General features: G+C 50.8%; 1 protein-coding gene and 1 long non-coding RNA gene across 7 annotated transcripts; one reads left to right on the forward strand and one right to left on the reverse strand.

Moving 5' to 3' along the window:
- Window positions 1–10,811: 10,811 nt before the first annotated feature.
- Window positions 10,812–13,496, reverse strand: LOC147573160 (uncharacterized). Its single transcript, XR_015245506.1, has 2 exons — window positions 13,302–13,496; window positions 10,812–13,039 (listed from the first exon to the last, which is right to left on the reverse strand). It is a non-coding gene; the product is annotated as an uncharacterized LOC147573160 (long non-coding RNA).
- On the forward strand, window positions 10,921–21,946 carry ZNF500 (zinc finger protein 500). Of its 6 annotated transcripts, XM_086692201.1 has the most exons (7): window positions 13,618–13,896; window positions 14,555–15,053; window positions 15,184–15,198; window positions 16,688–16,889; window positions 17,106–17,170; window positions 18,180–18,291; window positions 19,995–21,946. In XM_086692201.1, exons 2-7 carry the CDS (start codon window positions 14,652–14,654, stop codon window positions 20,678–20,680), a joined length of 1,482 nt encoding a protein of 493 aa, XP_086548327.1. In that variant the 5' UTR covers window positions 13,618–13,896; window positions 14,555–14,651; the 3' UTR covers window positions 20,681–21,946. The 6 variants fall into 6 exon arrangements, with proteins under 6 accessions (XP_086548323.1, XP_086548327.1, XP_086548326.1 ...); XM_086692197.1 differs by lacking the exons at window positions 13,618–13,896; window positions 15,184–15,198 and adding an exon at window positions 10,921–11,202 and having other exon boundaries at window positions 16,706–16,889; XM_086692200.1 differs by lacking the exon at window positions 15,184–15,198 and having other exon boundaries at window positions 13,619–13,896; window positions 14,555–14,991; window positions 16,749–16,889.
- Window positions 21,947–22,253: the final 307 nt, after the last annotated feature.

Here is a 22,253-nt window from a genome sequence, read left to right on the forward strand (position 1 = left end):
CTTTTGAGAACCACGGCTCCTGGCACCCAGTATAGTAAAGACAGAAAGCAGCCTACCCGTCTGCCAGGAGTGGGCCAGGAAGTAAATCATGGGGCATTCACACCACATGCACTCGTTTGTTATGGCTGCTGTAACAAATTACCGCCAACTGGAAAGGCTTACTTTTTTTCAGTGTTTATTTTTGAGAGAGAGAGAGAGACAGAGTATGAACTGGGGATGGGCAGAGAGAGAAGGAGACAGAGAATCCGAAGCAGGCTCCAGGCTCCAAGCTATCAGCACAGAGTCGCACACGGGGCTCGAACCCACGAACCATGAGATCGTGACGTGAGCCGAAGTCGGATGCTCAACCGACTGAGCCCCTCAGGCGCCCCTGGAAGGCTTAAACAACACACGTTTACTTTCTCACGGTTCAGGAGGACAGAAGTCTGAAATCAATACGGAGGTGGCAGCAGGGTGGTGCTGGGGGGGAAATCCATTTCCCTGCCTTTCCCCAGCTTCTAGAGACTGCATTCCTGGGCTTACGGCCCCTCCCCTTTCTTGATGCAGGTGCCATGTGCCTTCTGGAGTCAAATTTCCCTCTACCGCTGTCTTGTGAGGACACCTGGGACTACACTGGGCCTGCTGCGATAATCTGTGATAATCTCCCCTCCTCAACATTCTTTTTTTTTTTTTTTTTTAATATTTGTTTTGCTTTGTTTTTGAGAGACAGAGACAGAGTGCAAGCATGGGAGGGGCAGAGAGAGAGAGGGAGACACAGAATCTGAACCAGGTTTCAGGCTCTGAGCTGTCAGTACAGAGCCTGACGTGGAGCTGGAACTCACGAACAGTGAGATCGTGACCTGAGCAGAAGTCGGACGCTCAACTGACTGAGCCACCCAGGTGTCCCAGCATTCTTTTTTTGTTGTCGTTAACTTGTAAGTATTTTGAGAAAGAGCGTGCGTGTGAGTGGGAGAGGGGCAGAGAGAGGCAGAGAGAGGAAGAATCCCAAGCAGGCTCTGCACCATCAGCTCAGAGCCCAGCACAGGGCTCAACCCCATGAACCCTGAGATTATGACCTGAACACCTAAGCCGAAATCAAGAGTCAGGCACCCAACTGACTGAGCCACCCAGGCCAGGCCGAATACCGGTCAACATTATTAATTTAATCATATATGCAAAGTCCTTTTTGTCATAGAAGGTAACATACTTAACATATTTATAAGTTTTGGAGGAGGGACTGGATATTTTGGGGCGTGGGGGGGTATTCTTCAGCCATCACAGCATAGAATATAATATGGTCCTTGGGAGAGAGGCAGAGAGAGAGAGATTCCTAAGCAGACTCCACACTGTCAGCGCAGAGCAGGATACAGGGCTCGATCACAAGAACCGTGGCCTGAGCCGAAATCAAGAGTTGGATGCCTAACCGGCTGAGCCGCCCAGGCACCCCTAAAAGAACAGATCTTAAATGTTCTAACCACATTCAAAAAAAGATAACAATGGGAGGTGACAGATGTGCTATCTAACTTTATTGTGGTGATCATTTTACAATATATATGTGCATCAAATCATTGTGTTGTATACCTTAAACTTGCACAATGTAGTCAATTATATCTCAATAAAACTGGAAGAAAAACAATTGAGGCTGTGCTATAATCGCCCAGTGTTCATTCTTTGCACAGATTTTTAGGGCCCACTATATGATGCTAAAGAGGCTAAGGGTTCAAGAGGGAAGAAACCAACTCACTGCCCTCAGGAGCCTGCACCTAGGTGGGTCAAGATGCAAATAAACAAAACAAAGAAGTAAAATGTGGGCATGTTGAATAGTGATGGGTACCCTGGATGGGTACCCTGATACCAAGGATGGCATTTAAGGGATATAGGGCCATCTAGGGTTTACAATTGCAGGAAGGGGTCAGGGAGGCCTCACTGGGAAGGGAAGTTTGAGTAAAGATGTGAAAGAGCAAAGAAAAAGCCATGAAGATATCTAGGGTCCTAGCATTCCACACAGATGGAAAAGAAGCCACTGCTAGAGCAAAGGCCCTGGGGCAGGAGTATGTTAAATGTGTTCATGGAAGAGCAAAGAGGCCTCTGTGGCTGGAGCAGCATGAACCAGAAGAGAGGGAGAGAGTAGGGGGGAAGTGAGGACAGAGAGGTGGCGAAGGGCGGGCCCACAGACTGTCGAATTTGAGTTGCCCATCATGACTCTGTACGGATACAGACTGATTGCCTAAGGATGTTGATGAGAGGAAAACAAGGAGCAATAGAGGGTATAGCGGAAGGCAGCTCATGGGGCATGAGTATCTCCATAAAGTACTGAAGACTGGAACAGATGGTTGCTTCTGGGGAGGTCACTTGCCCTAGAGGTCAAGAATGGGAAGGAGATTTAATTTTTACTCTGTCTCCTTTTGTACTGGCTTGTTAACAGGGGCGTATATCACCTACTCGGAAAACATCAATACATTTATAATATTAGCTCTTGTCCCTTCCCTGAAAGTTAGGATCTACTGCAACCAGGGTCACCAGTGGGCGGGCGCTGGTGGAACGCTATTAGCCTGGCTCCACCGACCCCTTCCCGGAGGCTCTCCTGCAGGGTCCCTCAGGCTCCAACCACCTGCTCTCACGCATTCTCACGCATCCTGTCCTTGCGTGTTCACTGGGGCAATCTTCTCTGGCCGGGGAGGGGTATTCCAGTGTTGATATTTTGCAGAGTGTTGGTTCCTGCTCCCGGTCGATGACTTTATCTCCACTTGTGGAAGCCTTTGCCATGCTCTGGCCCTTTAATTTTTTTAAAATTATTTTTTAAACCTTTTTGATGTTTATTATTTTTGAGAGAAAGAGAGAGCAAGCAGGGGAGGGGCAGAGAGAGAGGGAGACACAGAATTTGAATGAGGCTCCAGGCTCTGAGCTGTCAGCCCAGAGCCTGACACGGGGCTTGAACTCACAGAGTGCAAGACCATGACCTGAGCTGAAGTCAGCCACTTAACTGACTGAGCCACCCAGGTGCCCCAAGCTTTGGCTCTTTTCAACTGCAGGACCTAGGACAAGTCACCTGACATCCAGGAATAAATTTCCTCCTGTGCGAAATGGGAATAGCAACACCAACCTCCTACCTCAGGGTTGTGTGGGGATAAATTGTTTTGTTTTGTAGGTGTCTGGGGGCGCGGAGAGAGGGGGTTTGCATTGTGCAGTACACCAAGCAGGTTCATGTCATAATGATACAGTCACAATATTAAATAACAATAGTGAGCATTTTTTTAATGTTCACTTTTGAGAGAGAGACAGAGCGCACAAGTGGGGCAGGGGCAGAGAAAGGAGGGGACAGAGGATCTGAGGTGGGCCCTGTGCTGAGAGCAGTGAGCACGATGTGGGTGGGGCTCAAACTCATGAATTGTGAGATCATGACATGAGCTGAGGTTGGCCGCTTAACCAACGGAGCCACCCAGGCGCCCAGTAGGGAGCATTTTTTACAACGGAAATCACAAAATCAATGACACAGTACCTGGTACAATAAAACATCTACCAGATTACATGAAACTTATTCATATTTATTGAAGAATGTATTCACAGTAGCCCCAAATTGGAAACTGTAAATGTTCAGTGACAGGACAGTGGATAAACTATGGGATAGTCATACAATGAAATGCTCCTTGGCAATAAAAATGAGACAATTACTTGTGCATGCAACAGCGTGGAGGAATCTCACAGACATAATGATGCGTGAAAGAAGCCAGAGAGCAAATAGAAAGTACTATGTGGATGCCCTTTATGGAGTTTAAGAACAGGGGAAAAAAATCAACCTAAGGTGATAGAAATCAGACTTGTGGTCGGGGTTGGGAGTATTGACTGGGGAGGGGCATGAGGGAAACTTCTAGGGTATTGAAAATGACCTATACCTTGATCTGGGTGGAAGTTACACAAATACATAGATTTGTAAAATTCTTTGAGTCATGCACTTAAGATATGTGCACTTTACCGTGAGATATTTGTGCACCCTACTTGGTATATGTCATGCCTCAAGTAAAAATCTTAGAAGGTAAGAAGAAATGTAAAACAATTACAATAGAAACAGCATATGACCAATAATGCCTGCTTAAAAGTTAGCACTGCATTTATTTAAAATTACTTATGAAAATTTTGCTGGGTTTCAATATTTCAAGAATGCAAATTCCCAATAATAACTATTTTGATGCTGTTTAAAAAAGCATATTAAGGGGGAAAAAAAACATTAGGGGCACCTGCGTGGCTCAGTTGGTTGAGCATCCAACTCTTGATTTCAGCTCTGGTTGTGATCCCAGGATCGTGGAAATGAGCCTCCATACTCAGTGCAGAGCTTGCTTAAGATTCTCTCTCTCTCTCTCTCTCTCTCTCTGTCTGTCTCTGCCCCTCTCCCCTGCTTGTGTGCTCTCTCTCTCTCAAAAAAAAATTTTTTTAATAAAAAATTTTAAAAAACATTAAAATTTGCAGTTTATTGCCTGCTGCAAGCCTTATCCATCACATCTCTCTCCAACTCCTGCCCCCACTGCCATGAGCAATCATCAGGCTGAATTTGGTGTTTATCCAATTCCTAAGCATTTCTTCACACTTTTGCTACATAGGCATGTATCCCTAAGTTGCATGTAGTATGTTGTGCATGTTTTCACAGTTTATGGAAATGTTGTATTACTGTTCTCTCTCTCTCTCTCTACATAAATGAATAAACATTAAGAACTTTTTAAAATGTATTTATTTGAGAGAGAGCATGCGCACACAAGCAGGGGGAGGGGCAGAGAGTGAGGAGGGAATCCCAAGCAGGGTCCGCGCTATTAGCATGGAACCTGACGCAGGACTCAATCCCATGAACCCTGCGATCATAATCTGAGTTGAAATCAAGAATTGGATGCTTAACTGACTGAGCCACCAAGGCACCCGTTTTGCCTCTTTTAATCAAAATGGTACCTATAGTGGTAGATGTTATGGTCCCTATTTTACTGATCAGTTTTTCTTGCCCTCTCTTTCCTTCGGCCCAGCCCAATTAACTGCTGTTTCTGCTTCAGGAATCTCAGTTAGCTCCACACCTTGTGACTACTCCCTTTGCTAGTATTACCTCATCTCTGAAACATTCCAGGAGCTTCCAGCTGGTCTCATTGCTCCTTCTGTTCTCTCCGAGATCTCTACTCCACAAAGCTTCCTACCGTATTGCAACACTATCCTACTTCAAACCGCAAACTCTACTGATTTCGCATTGCTTTTAGGATAAAAGCCTCAATCCTCACCAGAATTTCCAAGGCCCTCCTGCATGATCTCACCTCTCCAGCCTCTCTTCCAAGCTTCATCTCCTGATCCTGGGCCATACCTGTCTCCTTTCTGTCCTTTTTTTTTTTTTTTTTTTAAGTTTATTTATTTATTTTGAGAGAGAGAGGGAGAGAAAAGCCCAAGTAGGCTCCACACTGTCAGTGTAGAGCCCAAAGTGGGGCTCAAACTCACAAACCATGAGATCATGACCTGAGCTGAAATCAAGGGTCAGTCATTTAACTGACTGAGCCACCCAGGGGTCCCTCCTTTCTGTCCTTTTTTTTTTTTCCAGTGTTTATTTTTAAGAGAGAAACACAGAGTGTGAATGGGGGAGGGGCAGAGAGAGAGGGAATCTCCAAATCTGAAGCAGGCTCCAGGTTCCCAGCTGTCAGCACAGAGCCCAACGTGGGGCTCCAACTGGTGAACTGCAAGATCGTGACCTGAGCTGAAGTTGGACGCTTAACCAACTGAGCCACCCAGGCGCCCCATCCTTTCTGTCCTTTATTTTTGTTTTTTAATTTTTGTTTATTTTTGAGAGACAGAAAGAGATAGAGCACAAGCAGACAAGGGGCAGAGAGAGAGGGAGACACAGAATCTGACGCAGGTTCCAAGCTCTGAGCTGTGAGCACAGAGCCCAACGTGGGGCTCAAACTCATGATCCGCAAGATCATGACCTGAGCCGAAGTCAGACGCTTAATCGACTGAGCCACCCAGGCGCCCCCCTTTCTGTCCTTTAAATTCACCCCAATCTCTCAGGCCTAGCGACCTTCACACTTGAGGTTCCTTCTGTGTAGAGCTCTCCCCCCCAACTCCCTAGGTTAATTCCATCCTGCTTTAACACCTCTGCTCAACTATCACTTGAACCCAAAGGCAGGATGTATACCCTTGTATGCTTGTACACTTGTATACCCTATGGCAGGATGTACCAAAGATATAACTAACTTACTCGTGCAGTGATTTCATCACTGTACGCCTCTTGTTACCAGATCCCAACTTCAGCTGCCCGTCCCTCCAAAGGCCAACACTCAAGAGAGGAGTATTGACTGGAAAGGAATATGAGCTTTATTCAGGAGGCCAGCCAGCTGGGGGAGAAGGTGGCTCTTGTCCAAAAGCCAGTTCCCTGGTTTCTGCCTAGCCAAGAGGGTTTTAAAGGGACCAGGGGCTGTTCATCACTGAGGGGCTGCAGTGGTCTGTAATATTTCCTACTTCTGTGCAGATTTAGTGGTGTCTATTTACAGCCTTCGGTGCTTGAGAGTTGGGCAAGAGGTCTAACTCCCATTCTGTGACCTGCGAGGGCTTTTCTTTTCTCCTTCTAGAAAGGAATGTAAGATTTCTAGATACCCGAGGAGGATTAGTAAGTCAATCATATGAACTTAAGAACACCTCTTAGGGGTGCCTTGGTGGCTCTGCCGGTTGAGCATCTGACTTCGGCTCAGGTCATGATCTCACAGTGGGTGGGTTTGAGCTGACAGCTCAGAGCCTGGAGCCTGTTGGGGATTCTGTGTCTCCCTCTCTCTCTGCCCCTCCCCCGTTCGCGCTCTCTCTCTCTCTCTCTCTCCCAAAAATGAATAAACATTTAAAAAAAAAAAAAACCCAAACACCTCTTAAAGAGCACCATGCTAATGAAGATCAAAGCGGCTTCTCTTGGTAGAATTTGAATTTCAAGAAAATAAGCGTCTGCTAACCACTCTGGTAACCCCTGCGCCTAGCACAGGGGAGGACTCAGCATGCTCTGAAAAACGTGTTGAATGGTTTTGAACTTGTTACAACCTTGAACGGCTAATGTCCCCATTCACAGATGTGTTAACTGAGGCTCAGAACCCCCCAAGACCTGGCACGGCCTCAGCAACCAAGACGCCGCCGCCTTGAAGACGAAGCCCCACCCTCTAATGCCCTGGCCGAGCCGCCTCCTGGGGAGACGCGCTGCACCCCATTGTAAGCCGGGTGGGCTCAGGCGTCTGCCTTTCCAGCGCGGCGCTGGGCACTCTGGGACGTGTAGTCTCATCCTCCCTTCGGCTGCGGCGTCAGCGACTTCCGCCTCCGGCAAGCACAGACCTCGCGCGATCCTTGGCGAAAGACTCGCGAGACGGCGTATCCGGTTGGCAGCGACGCCAACGTTTATTTGCGCGCGGGCGGTGCGCTCAGCGCCTTTGCAGCCACTAGTGCATAGGCGGGGTTCGAACCTGAGCGTACGCCGTTTCCTGGTTTCTCTGGGCGGAGGGGTCCGGGCGCGCCCCAGACAGGCAGACAGACGCGGCAGAGTGTGTTCAGCCGAAGAGGACGGGGAGAGAGAGTCCAGCGTAGTAGCCGAGTCAGACCTTAGGGAGCCTGGGTTATTATTACGGGCTGAGTGCTCTAACCTGGTGCTTCGGAGCTGGGGTTCTGGAATCAAAGACGTGGGTTTCAGGCTCATTTCTGTCACTTCCTGACTGTGTGACCCTCCTTGGTTTCAGTACTTAAAACTCGGAGCTTCAGGGGGTTTTACCTGTAGAGATCACACTACCCCTATTATTACTAGATTAAGAATAGACGGAGAAATGTGTATTGCCAGGTGCTCAGAGATTGGTGGCTGATATTATTTCAAAAACAAGCAGACAGGACAAGGAATATGTTGGGTTGGGGCTGTGCATTGACCTGGAAGGTCTCTATCTCTTAGGTAGACGGTGGGCGGGGGCCCTTGGCATCTTTTGCAGTCTTGAACAACTTGTGCCTTTAGAAACCTAAAGGGCACTTCCTATTTCTGGAGATCAGTCTTCCTGTCTGTCAGAGAGAGAGAGAGAGAGAGAATCCGTTTACTCTGGCGGTGGTGGCAAAGGTTCCTCGACCAAACTCTACTTAGGTTACTATGAACTCTCAACAAGGCCTTGGCTTTTGGACTTCTGTATTCATTTAAGCATCGCCCAATTTTAGCAAGAATCCAGCAGGGTCACTTTAGCCAATACCCCAACCCTTGATACCTGATTGGGTTCTTCACGCCCCAGCGTCCCTCAGGTGATGTCTGATCACCCCGGCTTGCCTTCAGGAAGAATCCTACTAGGTTGATTTTGTCAGAATCCCTCGATGTTTCCTCTTACTAATTTTCCATCCTCCTCCACCTTGGCTATAAAGCCCCACTTTTCCTTGTTGTACTTGGGAGTTGAACTCAGTATCTCTTCCTTACTGCACACCCCCTTGCAGGGGTCCCTGCACGTACCTCTGGTCTGGATAAAGCTTTACATACCATTGTGTAACACATGAGTCACTTTTTCCTAAACAGTGATTGAGAAAATGCACTCCTCATCTGTGCCTTTCTCCCTCTTTGTGTCTGCCTCTGTCTCTCTTTCTCGCACAGGCTGGCTCTCCTCTGCATGGTTGGCTTCAGCCCTCAGTAGGGCTGAACGGATTTTTGAGGGGAGATAGATATTTTACCTCTGTTTCTCTACCTTTAGCTTTGGCCTCGTGCCCTTTTGGAGAAAGCTGTTGAAGAAAATATTGAAGCTAAGGAGATGCTGGTGGAGCCCAGGTGAATGGAGGGTCTTTTTGTGTAAATATTCTCCACCTAAAGGAACAACTGCATCACTCTCTCCCCTCCACTATCAGCACCTGCATCATTTTCTACGACTATGTATGTACGTCTTTGTGTGCGCCAGACTCGACCTGGAAGCATGTTGGTGGGTTTTATTTATCTCACACAGGATTTATTCTTTTAACGTTCATTTATTTTGAGAGAGAGAGAGGGTAAGCAGGGGAGAGGCAGAGAGGGAGAGAAAACCAAGCAGGATCCACACTGTCAGCGCAGAGCCCATCATAGGGCTTGAATCCATGAACTGTGAGATCATGACCTCAGTCAATGTCAAGAATCGGATGTTTAACCAGCTGAGCCACCCAGGAGACCCCCACACAGGACTTAAAGCCGGTTTTGAGGCTACATTCAAAATTAGGAGTTTCTACCTAAACGTCCATATGTCAGACTTCTGAGGAACAGTCAGACTGGCTGGCAGCATGGGGCCTGCGCCCCCCACTACTTCCCATGTCCCTGACACTGCCTTGCATCAGCAGCTGTCTGTGCCAGAGCTGCTCTGTTTCTTGTGGTAGGGAGAAGTTCTCCATGCCCATGTCACTGTCCCACATGGTATACAGAAGACCAAGATGGACACGTGTTTTAAGAAAAATGGGAGAAACGCGCCTGAGTGGCTTAGTTAAGCATCCGACTCTTAATTTCGGCTCCAGTCACGATCTCAGTTTGTAGGTTCGAGCCCCACATCGGGCTCTGCACTTACAGCACAGAACCTGCTTGGGATTCTCTCTCCCTCTCTCTGCCCCTCCCCATCCCTCTCTCTTGCTCTCAAAATAAATAAACATTAAAAGAGAGAGAGAGAGGGAGATCACTGTCTCTACCATGTGAGGGCACAATGAGAAGGTAGCAGTCTGCAAGCCAGAAGAGAGCTCCCTTCAGGAACTGAATCCACTGACACCTTAATCTTGGACTTCCAGCCTTCAGAACTGTAAGACATAAAAGTCTGTGGTGTGTTGTTACAGCAGCCTGAGCAGACGAAGACACTGTGGAGTGTGTGGAATCTTCACCCCATTCTGAGTGATGCGTGAGCTGACCACACACAGGAGAGTCTAGCAGATGTCATCCCTGGGAGTAAGGATTTCCAAGTATGCCTGGTGGTCCTTGAATCCCCCTTCCTCCACACTCCAGCCTTTCTCCTTTATCCTGGAGCAGCTCTCTTGGAGGAATAGTCATGCTTTGCAAGGCTGTTCTTACTTGTCTGGTTCTTATTTGGCCTGCTGGCTGTAGGGACAAGAAGATAAAGTTTCAGGGGTGCCTGGGTGGCTCAGTCGGTTGAGCGTCTGACTTCGGCTCAGGTCATGATCTCGTGGTCTGTGGGTTCGAGCCCCATGTCGGGCTCCTATAAATTTATTAATTTATTTACTGAGCACCTACTATGAACCAAGCAGATTTTCCCACTATGTTTAGAAAAACAGAGGGGGTATTCTGGCCCAAAGTAGCCACTTTAAAGGATAACCTGTAACCTTATCCTTTAAGGGATAACTAGGGGCACCTGGGGGGCTGATTCTGTTAAGCGTCTGACTTTGGCTCAGGTCATGATTTCGCGGTTTGTGAGTTTGAGCCCCACATCAGGCTTTGTGCTGACAGCTCAGAGCCTGGAGCCTGCTTCAGATTCTATGTCTCCCCCTCTCTCTGCCCCTCCCATGCTCATGCTCTGTCTCTATCTCTCAATAATAAATCAATGTTAAAAAAAATTAAAAAAAAATTAAGGATAACCAGAATCTTCCAAGAAATCACTCGGATATTTATTGCAAGGCGGAGCTCTGATTACCGGGCTGGCGTTCAGGAGTGCCTTAGGTGAGTGGTTGGGGCAGCAGACTCTGGAGTGGACTTGCTGGAGTTTGATTTGGCTTTGCCACTTTCCTGTGTGTGGCCTTGGCAGAGTTCTGCACCTCTCGGAGCCTCAGTTTACTCATCTAAAACATGGGTCATAATGATATCTATAAAAGAGAGTCATTGTGAGGATTTCAGTAGCACAGTAAGAAAATCCCATGGACTTAGGAAGTGCTTTAAAAACATTAGGTTTTATTATTAGCTCATAGAGGCCTTATAAAAAGTGTAACAAAACACCCATTATATATCAGTTTTGGGGCATAGTAGCTCCATGACGACTCTCTTAGATAATTTAGTCAAATTAGCTAAACTATTTGACTTGTATATTGAATTTTTGTTTCTTACTCATTTGGATACTGAGAAATTGCTACCAAAGATGACAACTTCTGGAGAGCTTGATTGTAAACCCTCTTTTCCCTGCCACAGTTAAACACCAAGAGCAAATGTGAGCTGAATCGATGCCTTGTCTGTGAGGATGGAACCATGGCATCAGTCTGAAGGGAACTTCCCCTCTGTCTTCCGAGAAGCATATGTGTGGGTCGCTCAGTTGCTTGCAAACTTCTGTGAGTAGGAGGCTGCCATTTTAACTCAAACGGTCTTGTAGACTCCATAACCACTACGAAAACAAGCTACAGTTATAAGTATAAATATAGTGATGTGTGTGTATAACGATAAATACTTCTCATTCAGACCATGAACAATGCTTGGGACCTTAGTAGGCCCGTGGGCCTCTTACAGGAACTCCATGGCACCAGGCATCTGAGACCCACACACTGAGACCACGTCCTCCATCTCAGAGTAGCTACAAGTCATGAAACTAGAGCTGATGCCTAAGGAGCATTTGTCATGTGCTGGATATTGTCACGGGTGTTTTACAAACGTAATCTCATCTAATCCCATCTCTCAGCTCCCTGAAGCTGAAGCTGTGGCAATCTTCATTTTACAGGTGCGGAAGGCAAGGCACACCTTGTTGATAAGTGGTGGAGCCAGGATTCGAAGCACTGGCTTGGTGTACGTCTTTGGAGGCCCCAGTTCACCCCGATTCACATGTTAGGGGCCGCCTGTTTGTGTCTCCCCCCATAATAGAATTAAGACCGAAATACTAAACAGACAAGCAAACGTGAAATCCTGAGCAAAGCAGAAATTTGTCCTTTTAATCTCTGTCGGTTGTAGTCACTGAAAATTGCCCAGACAGGAGAAGGCCAGAGCCTGGGTCACTACATAGACTTGGTAACTTCTGTGCATACGGCTCTGAGAAGGAGATGCTTGGTTCCCACAGCTAACCAGGAGGCAGTCAGAAAGGAGAAGGCATGGGACAGCTTTGAAAATGCTGGCGTCCCCACACCTGTCCCCTTCCCTAGATGCAACCCAGCACGTTCTGCAACTAGATGATGGTTGTCAGCCCTACAGAACTTGCTGACTGTCCCTCAGATTCTCCACCGGCCTCTTCTGTTTTCCTCTTTTTCCCTCTCCCATTTTATTTGTTCTGTCTTCTTCCTCTCCTGCTATATGCTCCCTGTGACTTATTCAAAGTTCCCCTTTGCACATTCTGTTCCCAAAGCAAATCAGTTGGCAGGCCTCTTGTGTTGGACTTAAGTACCAGTTCTCTGAATAGCTCCACATGTTGGTGTTAGTTTATTCTTAACATCCCCGCCTGTCCTGACCAGCACCCTCATGTTGAAGAAGAAACTGAGGCGTATATCTTCCTGCCTTTCTTCAGACCCCACCACAAGGCTGTGGTGGTCTTGAAGGCAGTCCTGTAATCTGCTCTTAAAGATGCCTCCCACTTGGGGGGCGCCTGAGTGGCTCAGTTGGTTGGGCGTCTGACTTCGGCTCAGGTCATGATCTCGCAGTCAGTGAGCTCAAGCCCTTTGTTTGAGCTCTGTGCTGATGGCTCAGAGCCTGGAGCCTGCTTTGGATTTTGGCTCCCTTTCTCTCTGCCCCTCCCCAGCTCATGCTCTGTTCTGTCTCTCAAAAATGAATAAATGATAAAAAAAAATTATTTTAAAGATGCCTCCCACTCGGGGAGAGGCTGTCTCCAGAAATAAGTCATAGGCATCCCAGTGCCTTGTTCCGCTTGGTGTGCTCACAATAAAAACTGGATGCTGGATGTAGCGGGGGAAATGAAACATGAGACAGAATGCAGAGTAGGAGGGGGAGAAAAGCTAGTGGGAAGATGGGGTTAGGTGCTAGGTCTGGGGATGCCAGAACTAAAGGACTCAGGAATGGCCTGGTCCTTATGTCAGCGATAATGCTGATGGAGCACTTACCATGTGGTAGGCAGGTTACCCTCACCAAGACCCTTTACCTGCTTAAAGGGCCAGGGGCTTAGTTTTCTCCAGTCTGGACAGCAACACCAGGGACCATTTGTCTAGTTCACTTCCTGTTCATGGTGCCTGCCTGTTACAAAGCAGAGCCCAGTATTTGTTGATTAAATTAACAAATAAAAGAAATCAGCCATTGGTATCCAAGATGCCCCAAATAAGTAACTTTCTGGGTCTTCACTTCTTAGTCTCTAAAATTAAAGAGTTGGACTAGGACAGATGCCTGGATTCCAACCTCACCCCAGCTCTCCACTTACTGAGTGTGTGTGACCTTGGTCTGGTCACTGAACCTCTCTGCCTCCTTTCCTCATCTATAAAATATTGCTAATAGTACCTACCTCCCATCTTTGTTTCAAGGATGAACTGTTAATAAATTGCAAAGTATTTAAAACAGAGCCTGGTACATACAAAGTACTATGTAAGTAGAAACGTAAATTTACAAAATCCCCTCCCACCGTGGACCTTTCTCAGGCTAGGGGAGGGCGTATGGAGGCGACACGGGTAGCATGGCCCAGAAGCTACGGGACCTCGAAACGCTCGCCTACTCACTGAAGGTGCAAGGACTACGATACCCATAATGCTTCCTGTGGTCCCGCCCACGCGGTCTCTTTCCCACGCGCTTACAGGTAGTCGGCCAGGGGTTCGAGGACTACGTTGCCCACAATGCATCTCGCGGGCCTGCCCTTCCAGGCTTATTCCCACCCTCGACAGCCGGCTCAGCTAATGGCGCGAGGACTACATTACCCACAGTGCTGCGGTGGGCCCGCCCACACGGCCTCGTTCTCTAGTACCACAGCGGGCTCAGCCCGTGGCTGGAAGAGGACGTAGCTCGGGTTCCGCTTTGTGCAGGTTGTTGGTCTAGGGTCTAGCCGGCCCGCCTGCTGCACCCCCACGCCCACGGTCCTGCCCCCGGCCCGGCCCGCCGCGCTGCCGGTGAGTGCGGGCGCGGAGTCCCGGCCCACGCCGCTTCCGTCCCGCAGCCCTTCTTCACCAGAACCCGGGGTTGTGCTCGGCCTGGGCCACCGCTCACCCTGCACCCGAGGACGAAACCGGGGAAAGCATGCCCGGCCGGGGAGTCCCTACTCTCTCAGGACCCTGGAGTTGGAGGGGCCGTGGTGACCCATCCACTGAGGGTACCCGGCGGGCTTTCAGGGCTTGCCGAGCCCGAATTGGAGGGTCAAGTCGTGACAGAACCCGCGTCCCCTTGGACACGGAGGGCCCTGGTTCTATTTCCAAGGGGACCCCATCCTAAAAGGGCCAACCGTAGTAGTGAAAACTGCACTTCCCAAGCTCTGGCCCCGTTCCAGTCAGTGCTCAAAACCCTTTGCAAATATCCCGGTTAGTCCTCTTAAAAGCCTGTGTGTAGGAATATCATCATGTCTACTTTTTGCACGAGGAATCGATGCCCTGAGAGTTTAAGTAACTTGCTTAGGAATTACCAGGGGGCTTAGAAGCAAGGACGGTTTGATTTACTTCAGCTCTTTTGCCAATGAGGGTGAGTTGGCTCTGGGGCTAGGGCAGGGCCTTATGGGTGTGGACACTTAACTAGCCTCAGTGCTGCACCCCAAATGATTATGTTGTTTCTCCACAGAGCCCTGAAAACATCACTTCCAGTGTCTGGCCAGAGGTACAGGGAGAGACAGATTTGACCTTTCAGGCACAAGAAAGAGCAAGACTTGCCCCAGACAATGGCGACCACACCTGGTCTCCAGCCTCCACCACCCCTGGAGCAAGACGAGATCCTGATCGTGAAGGTGGAGGAGGATTTCTGCTGGGAAGAGGAGCCTTCCCTGGAGACAGAAGACCCCAGCCCTGAGACCTTCCGCCAGCTCTTCAGGCTCTTTTGTTACCAGGAGGTGGCCGGACCACGGGAGGCCCTGAGCCGCCTTTGGGAGCTCTGCTGCCGCTGGCTGAGGCCTGAATTGCGCACCAAAGAGCAGATCCTGGAGCTGCTGGTGCTGGAGCAGTTCCTGATGGTGCTGCCTGGGGAGATCCAGGCCCGGGTGCGGGAGCAGCAGCCGGAGAGTGGTGAGGAGGCCGTGGTCCTCGTGGAAGGGCTGCAGCGGGAGCCCAGGAAGCAGAGGCAGCGGGTGAGGTGGGGGGCAATTTGGCCCTAAGGTGAGGAGATGGGGACCCAAGACCTCAGGGCTCTGCTCCTAAGATCTGCATTTGGAGATTCCTTGGGCTGTGGAGCCCGCAGCCTGCCTTGGCCATTGGGAGGACCTGGGGCTGCCTGTACCTGTGAAACAAAGAAGGCAACTGCAAAGTGTTTCTCAGCCTTGGCCGATGGGTGTAAACCTGTCGATTAAGCACATGTAGCCCCACTAGCTCTCTTTGAACTGTGTGGTTTGGTTCATTCACATCACCCCAGTATAGGTCCTACACAGGTTTTCATGGGAAAGAGGTTGGAGATCTTCCAAGGCAGGGCCCTGGGGGTTGAAGAGATTCCAGAAGGAGAGGAGCATTGGGAAGAAAGAGCAGGGGCTGGTGGGTGTCCCAGTTAGAGCTCCCCCCCCACCCCCAACCTCTCCAGAGCTGCGCTGGCCAGTGCAGTGGCTACCAGTAACATGTGATTTTTTTTTTTTTTTTAACGTTTATTTTTGAGAGAGAGAGAGAGACGGAGTGTGAGCAGGGGAGAGACAGAGAGAGAGAGAGGGAGAGGAGAGAATCCCAACCAGGCTCTCTGAGCTGACAGTCTGATACAGGGCTCCATCTCATCAACTATGAGATCGTGACTGGAACCAAACTTGGGAGTTGGATGGTTAACCAACTGAGCCACCCAGGCACTCCCACGTGTGATTTTTTAAATTAAAACTAAATAAAATGTCAGGTGTAGTTCCTGAGTCACACTGGCCACATTTCAAGGGCTCAGTTGTCACACGTGGCCAGTGGCTACTGTACTGGACAGCGAAGATATGGGACACTTTGTTGTCATGGAAAGTTCTGTGGACAGCACGACTCTAGAGCACGCTCCCAACTTCTTGTAACCAAATTGGAGTAATAGGGAAGTCTTAACAAATTCTTCTTGCTCAGATTAGGTTAGTCCTACTGCATAGCTCTTAGCTCAGCTTGGATTAGTTCTTTGGCATGCCTTTCCTCTGTCTCTATGCACCCCATAACCTCTGGGGACTGTCTCTTCTTAGAAGTGTGGGATGTTGAGCTTGATGCAGGGATCCCTGGCACTGGTTTTAAAGTTTTCTTATCCCAAGTACTGTTGCAGAGCTCAGTAAACGCTGAGACCCAAGTTGATCGTGTTCACCTGTTCTGGAATTGGGACATAGATGGTCTCAGAGCACTTGTCACTGACTTCAGGAAATGTAGCACTGCTATAGTGTGAACTTCTGAAATGAGATCTGATTCGGGGCCTTTCTGGTCCAGGGTCTGTTGGGAACACCAAGGAAGGAGGGGTAAGAGAGTGCAGTGTGATGGGGAGACAGTGGAGTCTCACTCAGGGGCAGAGCAAGCCTCCGTTTGTCCAGGTTGGGAGCCTGACCTCTTCCCAGCTCACATTCCTTCTCCCAGAACAGTCTGGAGGGAGGACTCTGTGCGATGGGGAGGCCTGTGGGGGCAGACCTGGGGAGGTAGCCGGCGGGGGTGGTTGTGGTGAGGCACAGCTGGGGGGAGCCTGGGAGCCTGGGAAGGGAGCATGGCCAGGGGTGCCTGAGGCAAAAGTGGTTGGGGACCTTGTGGGTTTTCTCCCAAACTTCTGGGAACTGCTGGGCAGATCTCCATCTGCATGCAGGGCCTGGAAGTGCTCCCTGATGATGTACTGCCCCACGGGACAGGAGAACAGTGCTTGAAACACCAAGTGGAGGCTGAGCCAGAGGAGCTGTCTCTGGAGGAAGGGTCTGGATGCTCCAGCCAGCAGCCCCCAACCCAACTGAGCCACACACCAAAGAGGAGCCCCCAGCTCTGGCCAAAGAGGGGTGAGTAGCCATCCCTCTGGATGAAGGAAGCCCTGCAGGGAAAGGAAGCAGAGGGAGGAGGTTGTCACAGGAGGTTGGGCCACTGCATGTGGGAAGGACAGGTTCCTGCCCAGGACTGAGCGTAGGTGCAGAGTAGTTGGCCCTGTCTGGGCCTTTGCTACTGTTTCCACACCTGGGCTGTGTGGCCTTCTCTGACCACTCTGTGTCTTTCCCCAGGCCCGGTGGCCTCCCAGCATCAGGAGACGGCACCGGCCACATCCTTCGTTTCATCCTGGTCCCAGGTGAGTGGGTGTTCCACTGCATCCCTGTGTGTCCCACGCCCTTGTTACAGGGACACTTTCTCCATGGCCAGGTCCAGCTTTCGGAGGTGCTCCTCGTGGAATGACCCCTTTACCCTTACTTTTACCTCCTGGAAGTCTTCTCTCTGATGCCATCTGGGTGTTAGGTGTGTCGCAGAGGATTCCAGGGCTTAGTTGTGGACTAGGGCAATTGCTTCAAACCTAGCTGGGCGCTAGATTCTTGGGACCTTGGGCAAAAATATAGATTCATCCCCCAGCCCTGGCCTGGAATCAGAGCCTCCGTAGCTTGTTTAAAGAACAGCTTTATTGAGATATAATTCATATACCACACAACTCGGCCATTTAGAGTATTTAACATTTAGTATATGTATAGAGTTATGCAACTATCATGATGGTTCTCAAAACATACTCCTCTTCAAAACACCCGGTACCCGTTAGTGGTCCCTCCCCACCCCCGTTCCCCAGCCCCTGGTGGTCTTCTTTCTGTCTCTGTGCATTTGCCTCTTCTAGACATTGCTTGCTTGGGTTTTAATGTGCTCCTCAGGTCACTGTGGTGCTAGATTTGGGAACTACTGGCCTGGAGGCATCCTGAAGTTCCCAAGACACCTGACTCGGGTCCCAGGGCTGGTTCGACCTGAGGCAAGGCATGTTTAACTTGTGCCCCTGAGGAGCATGGGCCCCAGTGGCTGAGCGCACAGTGGACCAGCTGCTCCATACGGTGGCTCTGTCCATGGTGTCTCTGGGCCTGCAGCAGTGGGACACGGCATGGTGGTGGCGGTGTCCTCCCAGCTAGCAGGATTCCGCTGTTCTGTGAGCGGAACTTGAGGAGCAGGAGTGGATGACCGCATATGGAGAGGGATGGTGTAGGAGAGAGGCAGTGGGGGAGGCAAGCAGGATCTGCCGTTGTGTTACAGGTGGAGGGGGTGGGTGAGCCCGCTAGGCCGGCCGCATGAAGGAGCCGTGGCAGGGGACTGAGTGGGTTGCACTCCAGCAGGTGCCGGTGACCTTGGAGGACGTGGCGGCATACCTGTCCCAGGAGGAGTGGGAGTGCCTGGACCCGGCTCAGCGGGGCTGCGTCTGGGATGTGCTGCCCGACAGCGGGGGTAACGTGCTCATCAGTGGCATGTCTGTGACGTGGGCCAGTCTCAGGGAGGGTGGCTCCTTCCCTTAGGCTGGCTATGGCCCACTTGGCATCTCCCAGGCCGTCTCCCTGCCCAGTACCGTTCCTGTCTCTCCACCACTTACAGAAGCCAATCCAGCAGTTGTTGGACTGCAGTGGCCCAAGGAATCCCTGGGGAGCATGTTAAACTAGGAACTCACACCCCGCACCAGGTTGGTTCCATGGGCCGGGCACACTCCCTGGAGAGCCTGCTCCGCACCCAGCTGAGTGCAGCCTGCAAAGGCAGGGTTGCTAGAGACCCGTCAGAGGCCCAGCTGCAGTGGGGAGAGTATGGCTGCTCAGCTCATCCCAGGCAAGTGCCCAGAGCTGTCCTGGGTTCCTCCGTCCACACGGCTCGTCCAGTTTCACTTAGCCTCTGTGTCGCCCGTGACCCCTGTGGGTAGAGCTGCTCCTGGCAGGGCCTTGGCCATCGACAGCTTCTCCTTTCCAGCCCTGTCCCCAGCTCATCCCCCAACACTGTCTGGTTTTGAAGGAATTGAGGTGCTTGTTTGGTATCAGTTGGATTTCTTCAGAGAAACAGAACCAATTGTGTGTGTGTGTGTGTGGTGTGTAAGTAAAGGCATTTATTTTAAGGAATTGGCTCATAGGATGGTGGAGGCTGGCAAGCCTAAAATCTGTAGGGCAGTCCTGCAGGCTGGAAATTCAAGTGAGAATTGATGTTGCAATCCTGAGTCTGATGTCTGCAGGGCAGGCCAGCTGGCACGAAACCCAGGCAGAATTCCTCTTCGGGGAAACCACAGGTTCTGCTCTTGAGGGTTCAGCTGATTAGATGAGGCCCATCTACTGATACTGAGGGTGATCTGCTTTACTTACATCTGAGTGTAGATGTTAAGTAGAAAGTATAGCAACCTGAGAGGATTTTTTTTTAAGTATATTTATTTTGAGAGGGTGGGGAGAGAGTGTGGGGAAGGGGCAGAGAGAGAGAGAATGAGAGAGAGAATCCCAAGCAGGCTCTACGCCATCAGCACAGACCTTGATACAGGGCTTGAATTCACAAACCATGAGGTCATGACCTGAGCTGAGATCAAGAGTCCGATGCTTAACCGACTGAGCTACCCAGGTGTCCCAACCCAAGAGGTTGTTCAGCTTGGCTGTGGTGCCATTGTTCGGTTAAACACCAAAACACTGTTGACATTGGGTCTGGATAATTCTGTTATGCCATCCTGTGTGCCATAGGGTGTTCGCCAGCCCCCCTGGCCTCCACTCACTAGATTCCATTAGCAACACTCCACTGCCTGGCTGTGACAACCAAAAATGTCTCCAGACATTGCCAAGTGCCCTCTGAGGGCCACCATTGCCCCTGGGGTTAGAATTCCTGGCTTAGAGGCTAAGAGCCTAGACTCCAGAGCCCACCCTGTAACTTACTAGCCAAGTGACTCTGGGTAAGTTCTTTAACCTTCCCGTGCCTCAGTTTCCTCATCTTAAATGGGGCCATAACAGCACCCACCTCCTTGGCGTGGTGAGGGTTTCACGAGCTGCTGCCCATGGTTAATTATCTCCATCCAGGGTCTGACAAGCACTTCCTGCTGAGTGTTCTGAGGCTCCGCCCAGCCTTTGCTTTCTTTCTTATCAGGAGCATCCCCTCGCCCCACGAAGGCCTCAGGGACTGTGCTTTCTCTGTCTCAGGGCTTGGGCTGCAACTTGAGGATGGAGAGGGCGCCAGGCAGGACGTGCTGACGAGAAGGGAGCAGGACCGAGAGCTGGTTGGGGGCATGACCAGGCCTGAGCAGTCTCTGGAAAGAGGAGGACCCCGGCGGAGTGAGAAGCCGTACGCGTGCCCTGAGTGTGGCAAAGGCTTCAGTAAGACGTCCCACTTGACCAAGCACCAGCGCACACACACCGGGGAGCGGCCCTACAAGTGTCCGGTGTGCGGGAAGGGCTTCAGTGACCGCTCCAACTTCAGCACGCACCAGCGGGTGCACACGGGCGAGAAGCCCTATGCGTGCGCGGAGTGCGGGAAGCGCTTCAGCCAGAGCTCCAGCCTGGTCATCCACCGCAGGACACACACTGGCGAGCGGCCCTACGCCTGTGCCGAGTGTGGGAAGCGCTTCAGCAACAGCTCCCACTTCAGTGCACACCGGAGAACGCACGCAGCTGAGAAGCCCTTCGTGTGCCCGGCCTGTGGCAGGGGCTTCCGCCGGGGCACCGACCTCCACAAACACCAGTGGACCCACAGCAGAGAGCAGCGCCCCCCAGGCCAGCGGAGCCCCACAGCACGGCTCCAGGAGGCCCCTGGGCCAAAGCCTGGCCGCCACTCATTGAACTGTCCATTTCCGGGATCCGTTTCAGAATTTCGAGGTCACAGTTCATGAAGCTGCTGGAGCTGTTTCTGTTTTGGAACCAAAATCCTAACCTTAAGGCATTTCACACTGATCCCATTTGCCCCTGGTGTGGGTCCAGCTTGTGGCGGTGGGACATTTCAGGTGCTCAGGCCCAGGGAGGAATCTGGACACGGAGTTTGGCAGTGACGGCTAGATACCAAGCCGGGTGTACGTGGGTCCTGGGGCTGCTGTACAAATGGCCACGACCCAGGTGGCTCAGCACCACAGGGACAGACTGTCACAGTTCAGGAGGCCAGAAGTCCAAAACCAAGATGTAGGCAAGGCTGCCTCCTTCTGGAGGCCCGGACGGAGAGACCATCCCAGGCCTCTCTCCTGGCTTCTGCTGTTGCTGGTGTTCCTGGTGTCCTTGGCTTGTGGCCACAACACTCCCATCTCTGCCTCTCCCGTGTCTCTGGTGTCCTCTTGTAAGGGCACAGTCATTCCATTTAGGGCGCCTAATCCTGAATGACAGCATCTTAACTAATTACATCTGCAAAGACCCTGTTTCCAAATCAGGGCACATTCTGAGGTTCTGGATGGACATGAAGTTGGGGGACACTCATCTGTCCACTTCAGGGAAACCTCAGTGGCTCCCATTCCTTACTGCATTAACATACCCCAGCCTTCCCTGGTCTCCCCCCTTTCCCCTCCAGCCTTGCCACATTTTCAAAACGTAGCCTGTGGGGACTTGTTCCATATCCCAGTGGTGTCGGCGGGCAGTGGGATGAGTTGGGGGTCACCTGCCTAGAGCCACAGCTGTTCTAAAGGACAGATGACTCATGTGAGTACGCTTCCCTGATAGCCCATCTTCCGACCTCCGCAGGCGTGTGAGGATGCCTGTGGAGATGACTGACATCTGTCCCCCCAGCAGGAGCCAGGGCCGCCTTTGCTCCATCCCCAAGTGGCCAGGACAGAGACAGCGTTGGTTGCCCCACTTTGTCCCTCTGCGGTGGACATGCTTCTGATCTGTGCACATCCACTATCTCCTGGGTGGCTGAGGGGAACAGTATAGAGTACTTGTTCCATTTAGTCATCACTGAAGTCTTGGGGGCAGCTGCTGAAACCACTGGGTTCCGGAACATTCCACGCAGGGAGTATGGCAGTTTCCCATGGCTGGGTGGCCTTGGACCTCAGGCTGTGCTCCATTCTATTTGTCACCCAATAACTGTATATATTTTCACCTTCCAGCATAACCCAGGTTCCAGGGTGCATGACCTACTCTCTGTTTCCCTAATAAACAAAGCGGGTCCTTCTGGCCTCGTGTGCTCTGCCCTATGTGTTCTTTAGAGAAGGGGGCCACTCAGTTTAAGCATGGTGTTTACCTTCTAGGCCAGCTTCCAGAGCTCCAGCACTGCCGGTAACCCAGCTTCCCTAAGTAGCTGCGAGTCTGCAGGCTCACTACTGTCGTGTCCAGGCTGGTGCCACAGGTGGCCACCTGCTTCCTCGCCTGGGACCTGGGCCTGTTGGTGCCTCTTCCAGAACATTCTCTCAAGCAACCCTGAGACATACGGCTTTTGTGCCTCTCCTTTTACAGATGGGAAACTGAGGTCCTGAATGCTTTTAG

This window comes from Puma concolor, chromosome E3 (genome assembly GCF_028749965.1).
Source record: "Puma concolor isolate L17-30 chromosome E3, mPumCon1.1.hap2, whole genome shotgun sequence".
In the NCBI taxonomy this organism is placed as follows: Eukaryota; Metazoa; Chordata; class Mammalia; order Carnivora; family Felidae; genus Puma; species Puma concolor.

What these genes read in the sequence shown, in the direction of transcription:
- ZNF500 (XM_086692201.1), top strand. Translation starts at nt 14,652, where the DNA reads ATGGCGACCACACCTGGTCTCCAGCCTCCACCACCCCTGGAGCAAGAC. An exon ending in CCAGCTCTGGCCAAAGAGGG is followed by an intron (nt 16,890 to 17,105) that starts GTGAGTAGCCAT and finishes GTCTTTCCCCAG; the next exon opens with GCCCGGTGGCCTCCCAGCAT. An exon ending in TGTGCTGCCCGACAGCGGGG is followed by an intron (nt 18,292 to 19,994) that starts GTAACGTGCTCA and finishes TCTCTGTCTCAG; the next exon opens with GGCTTGGGCTGCAACTTGAG.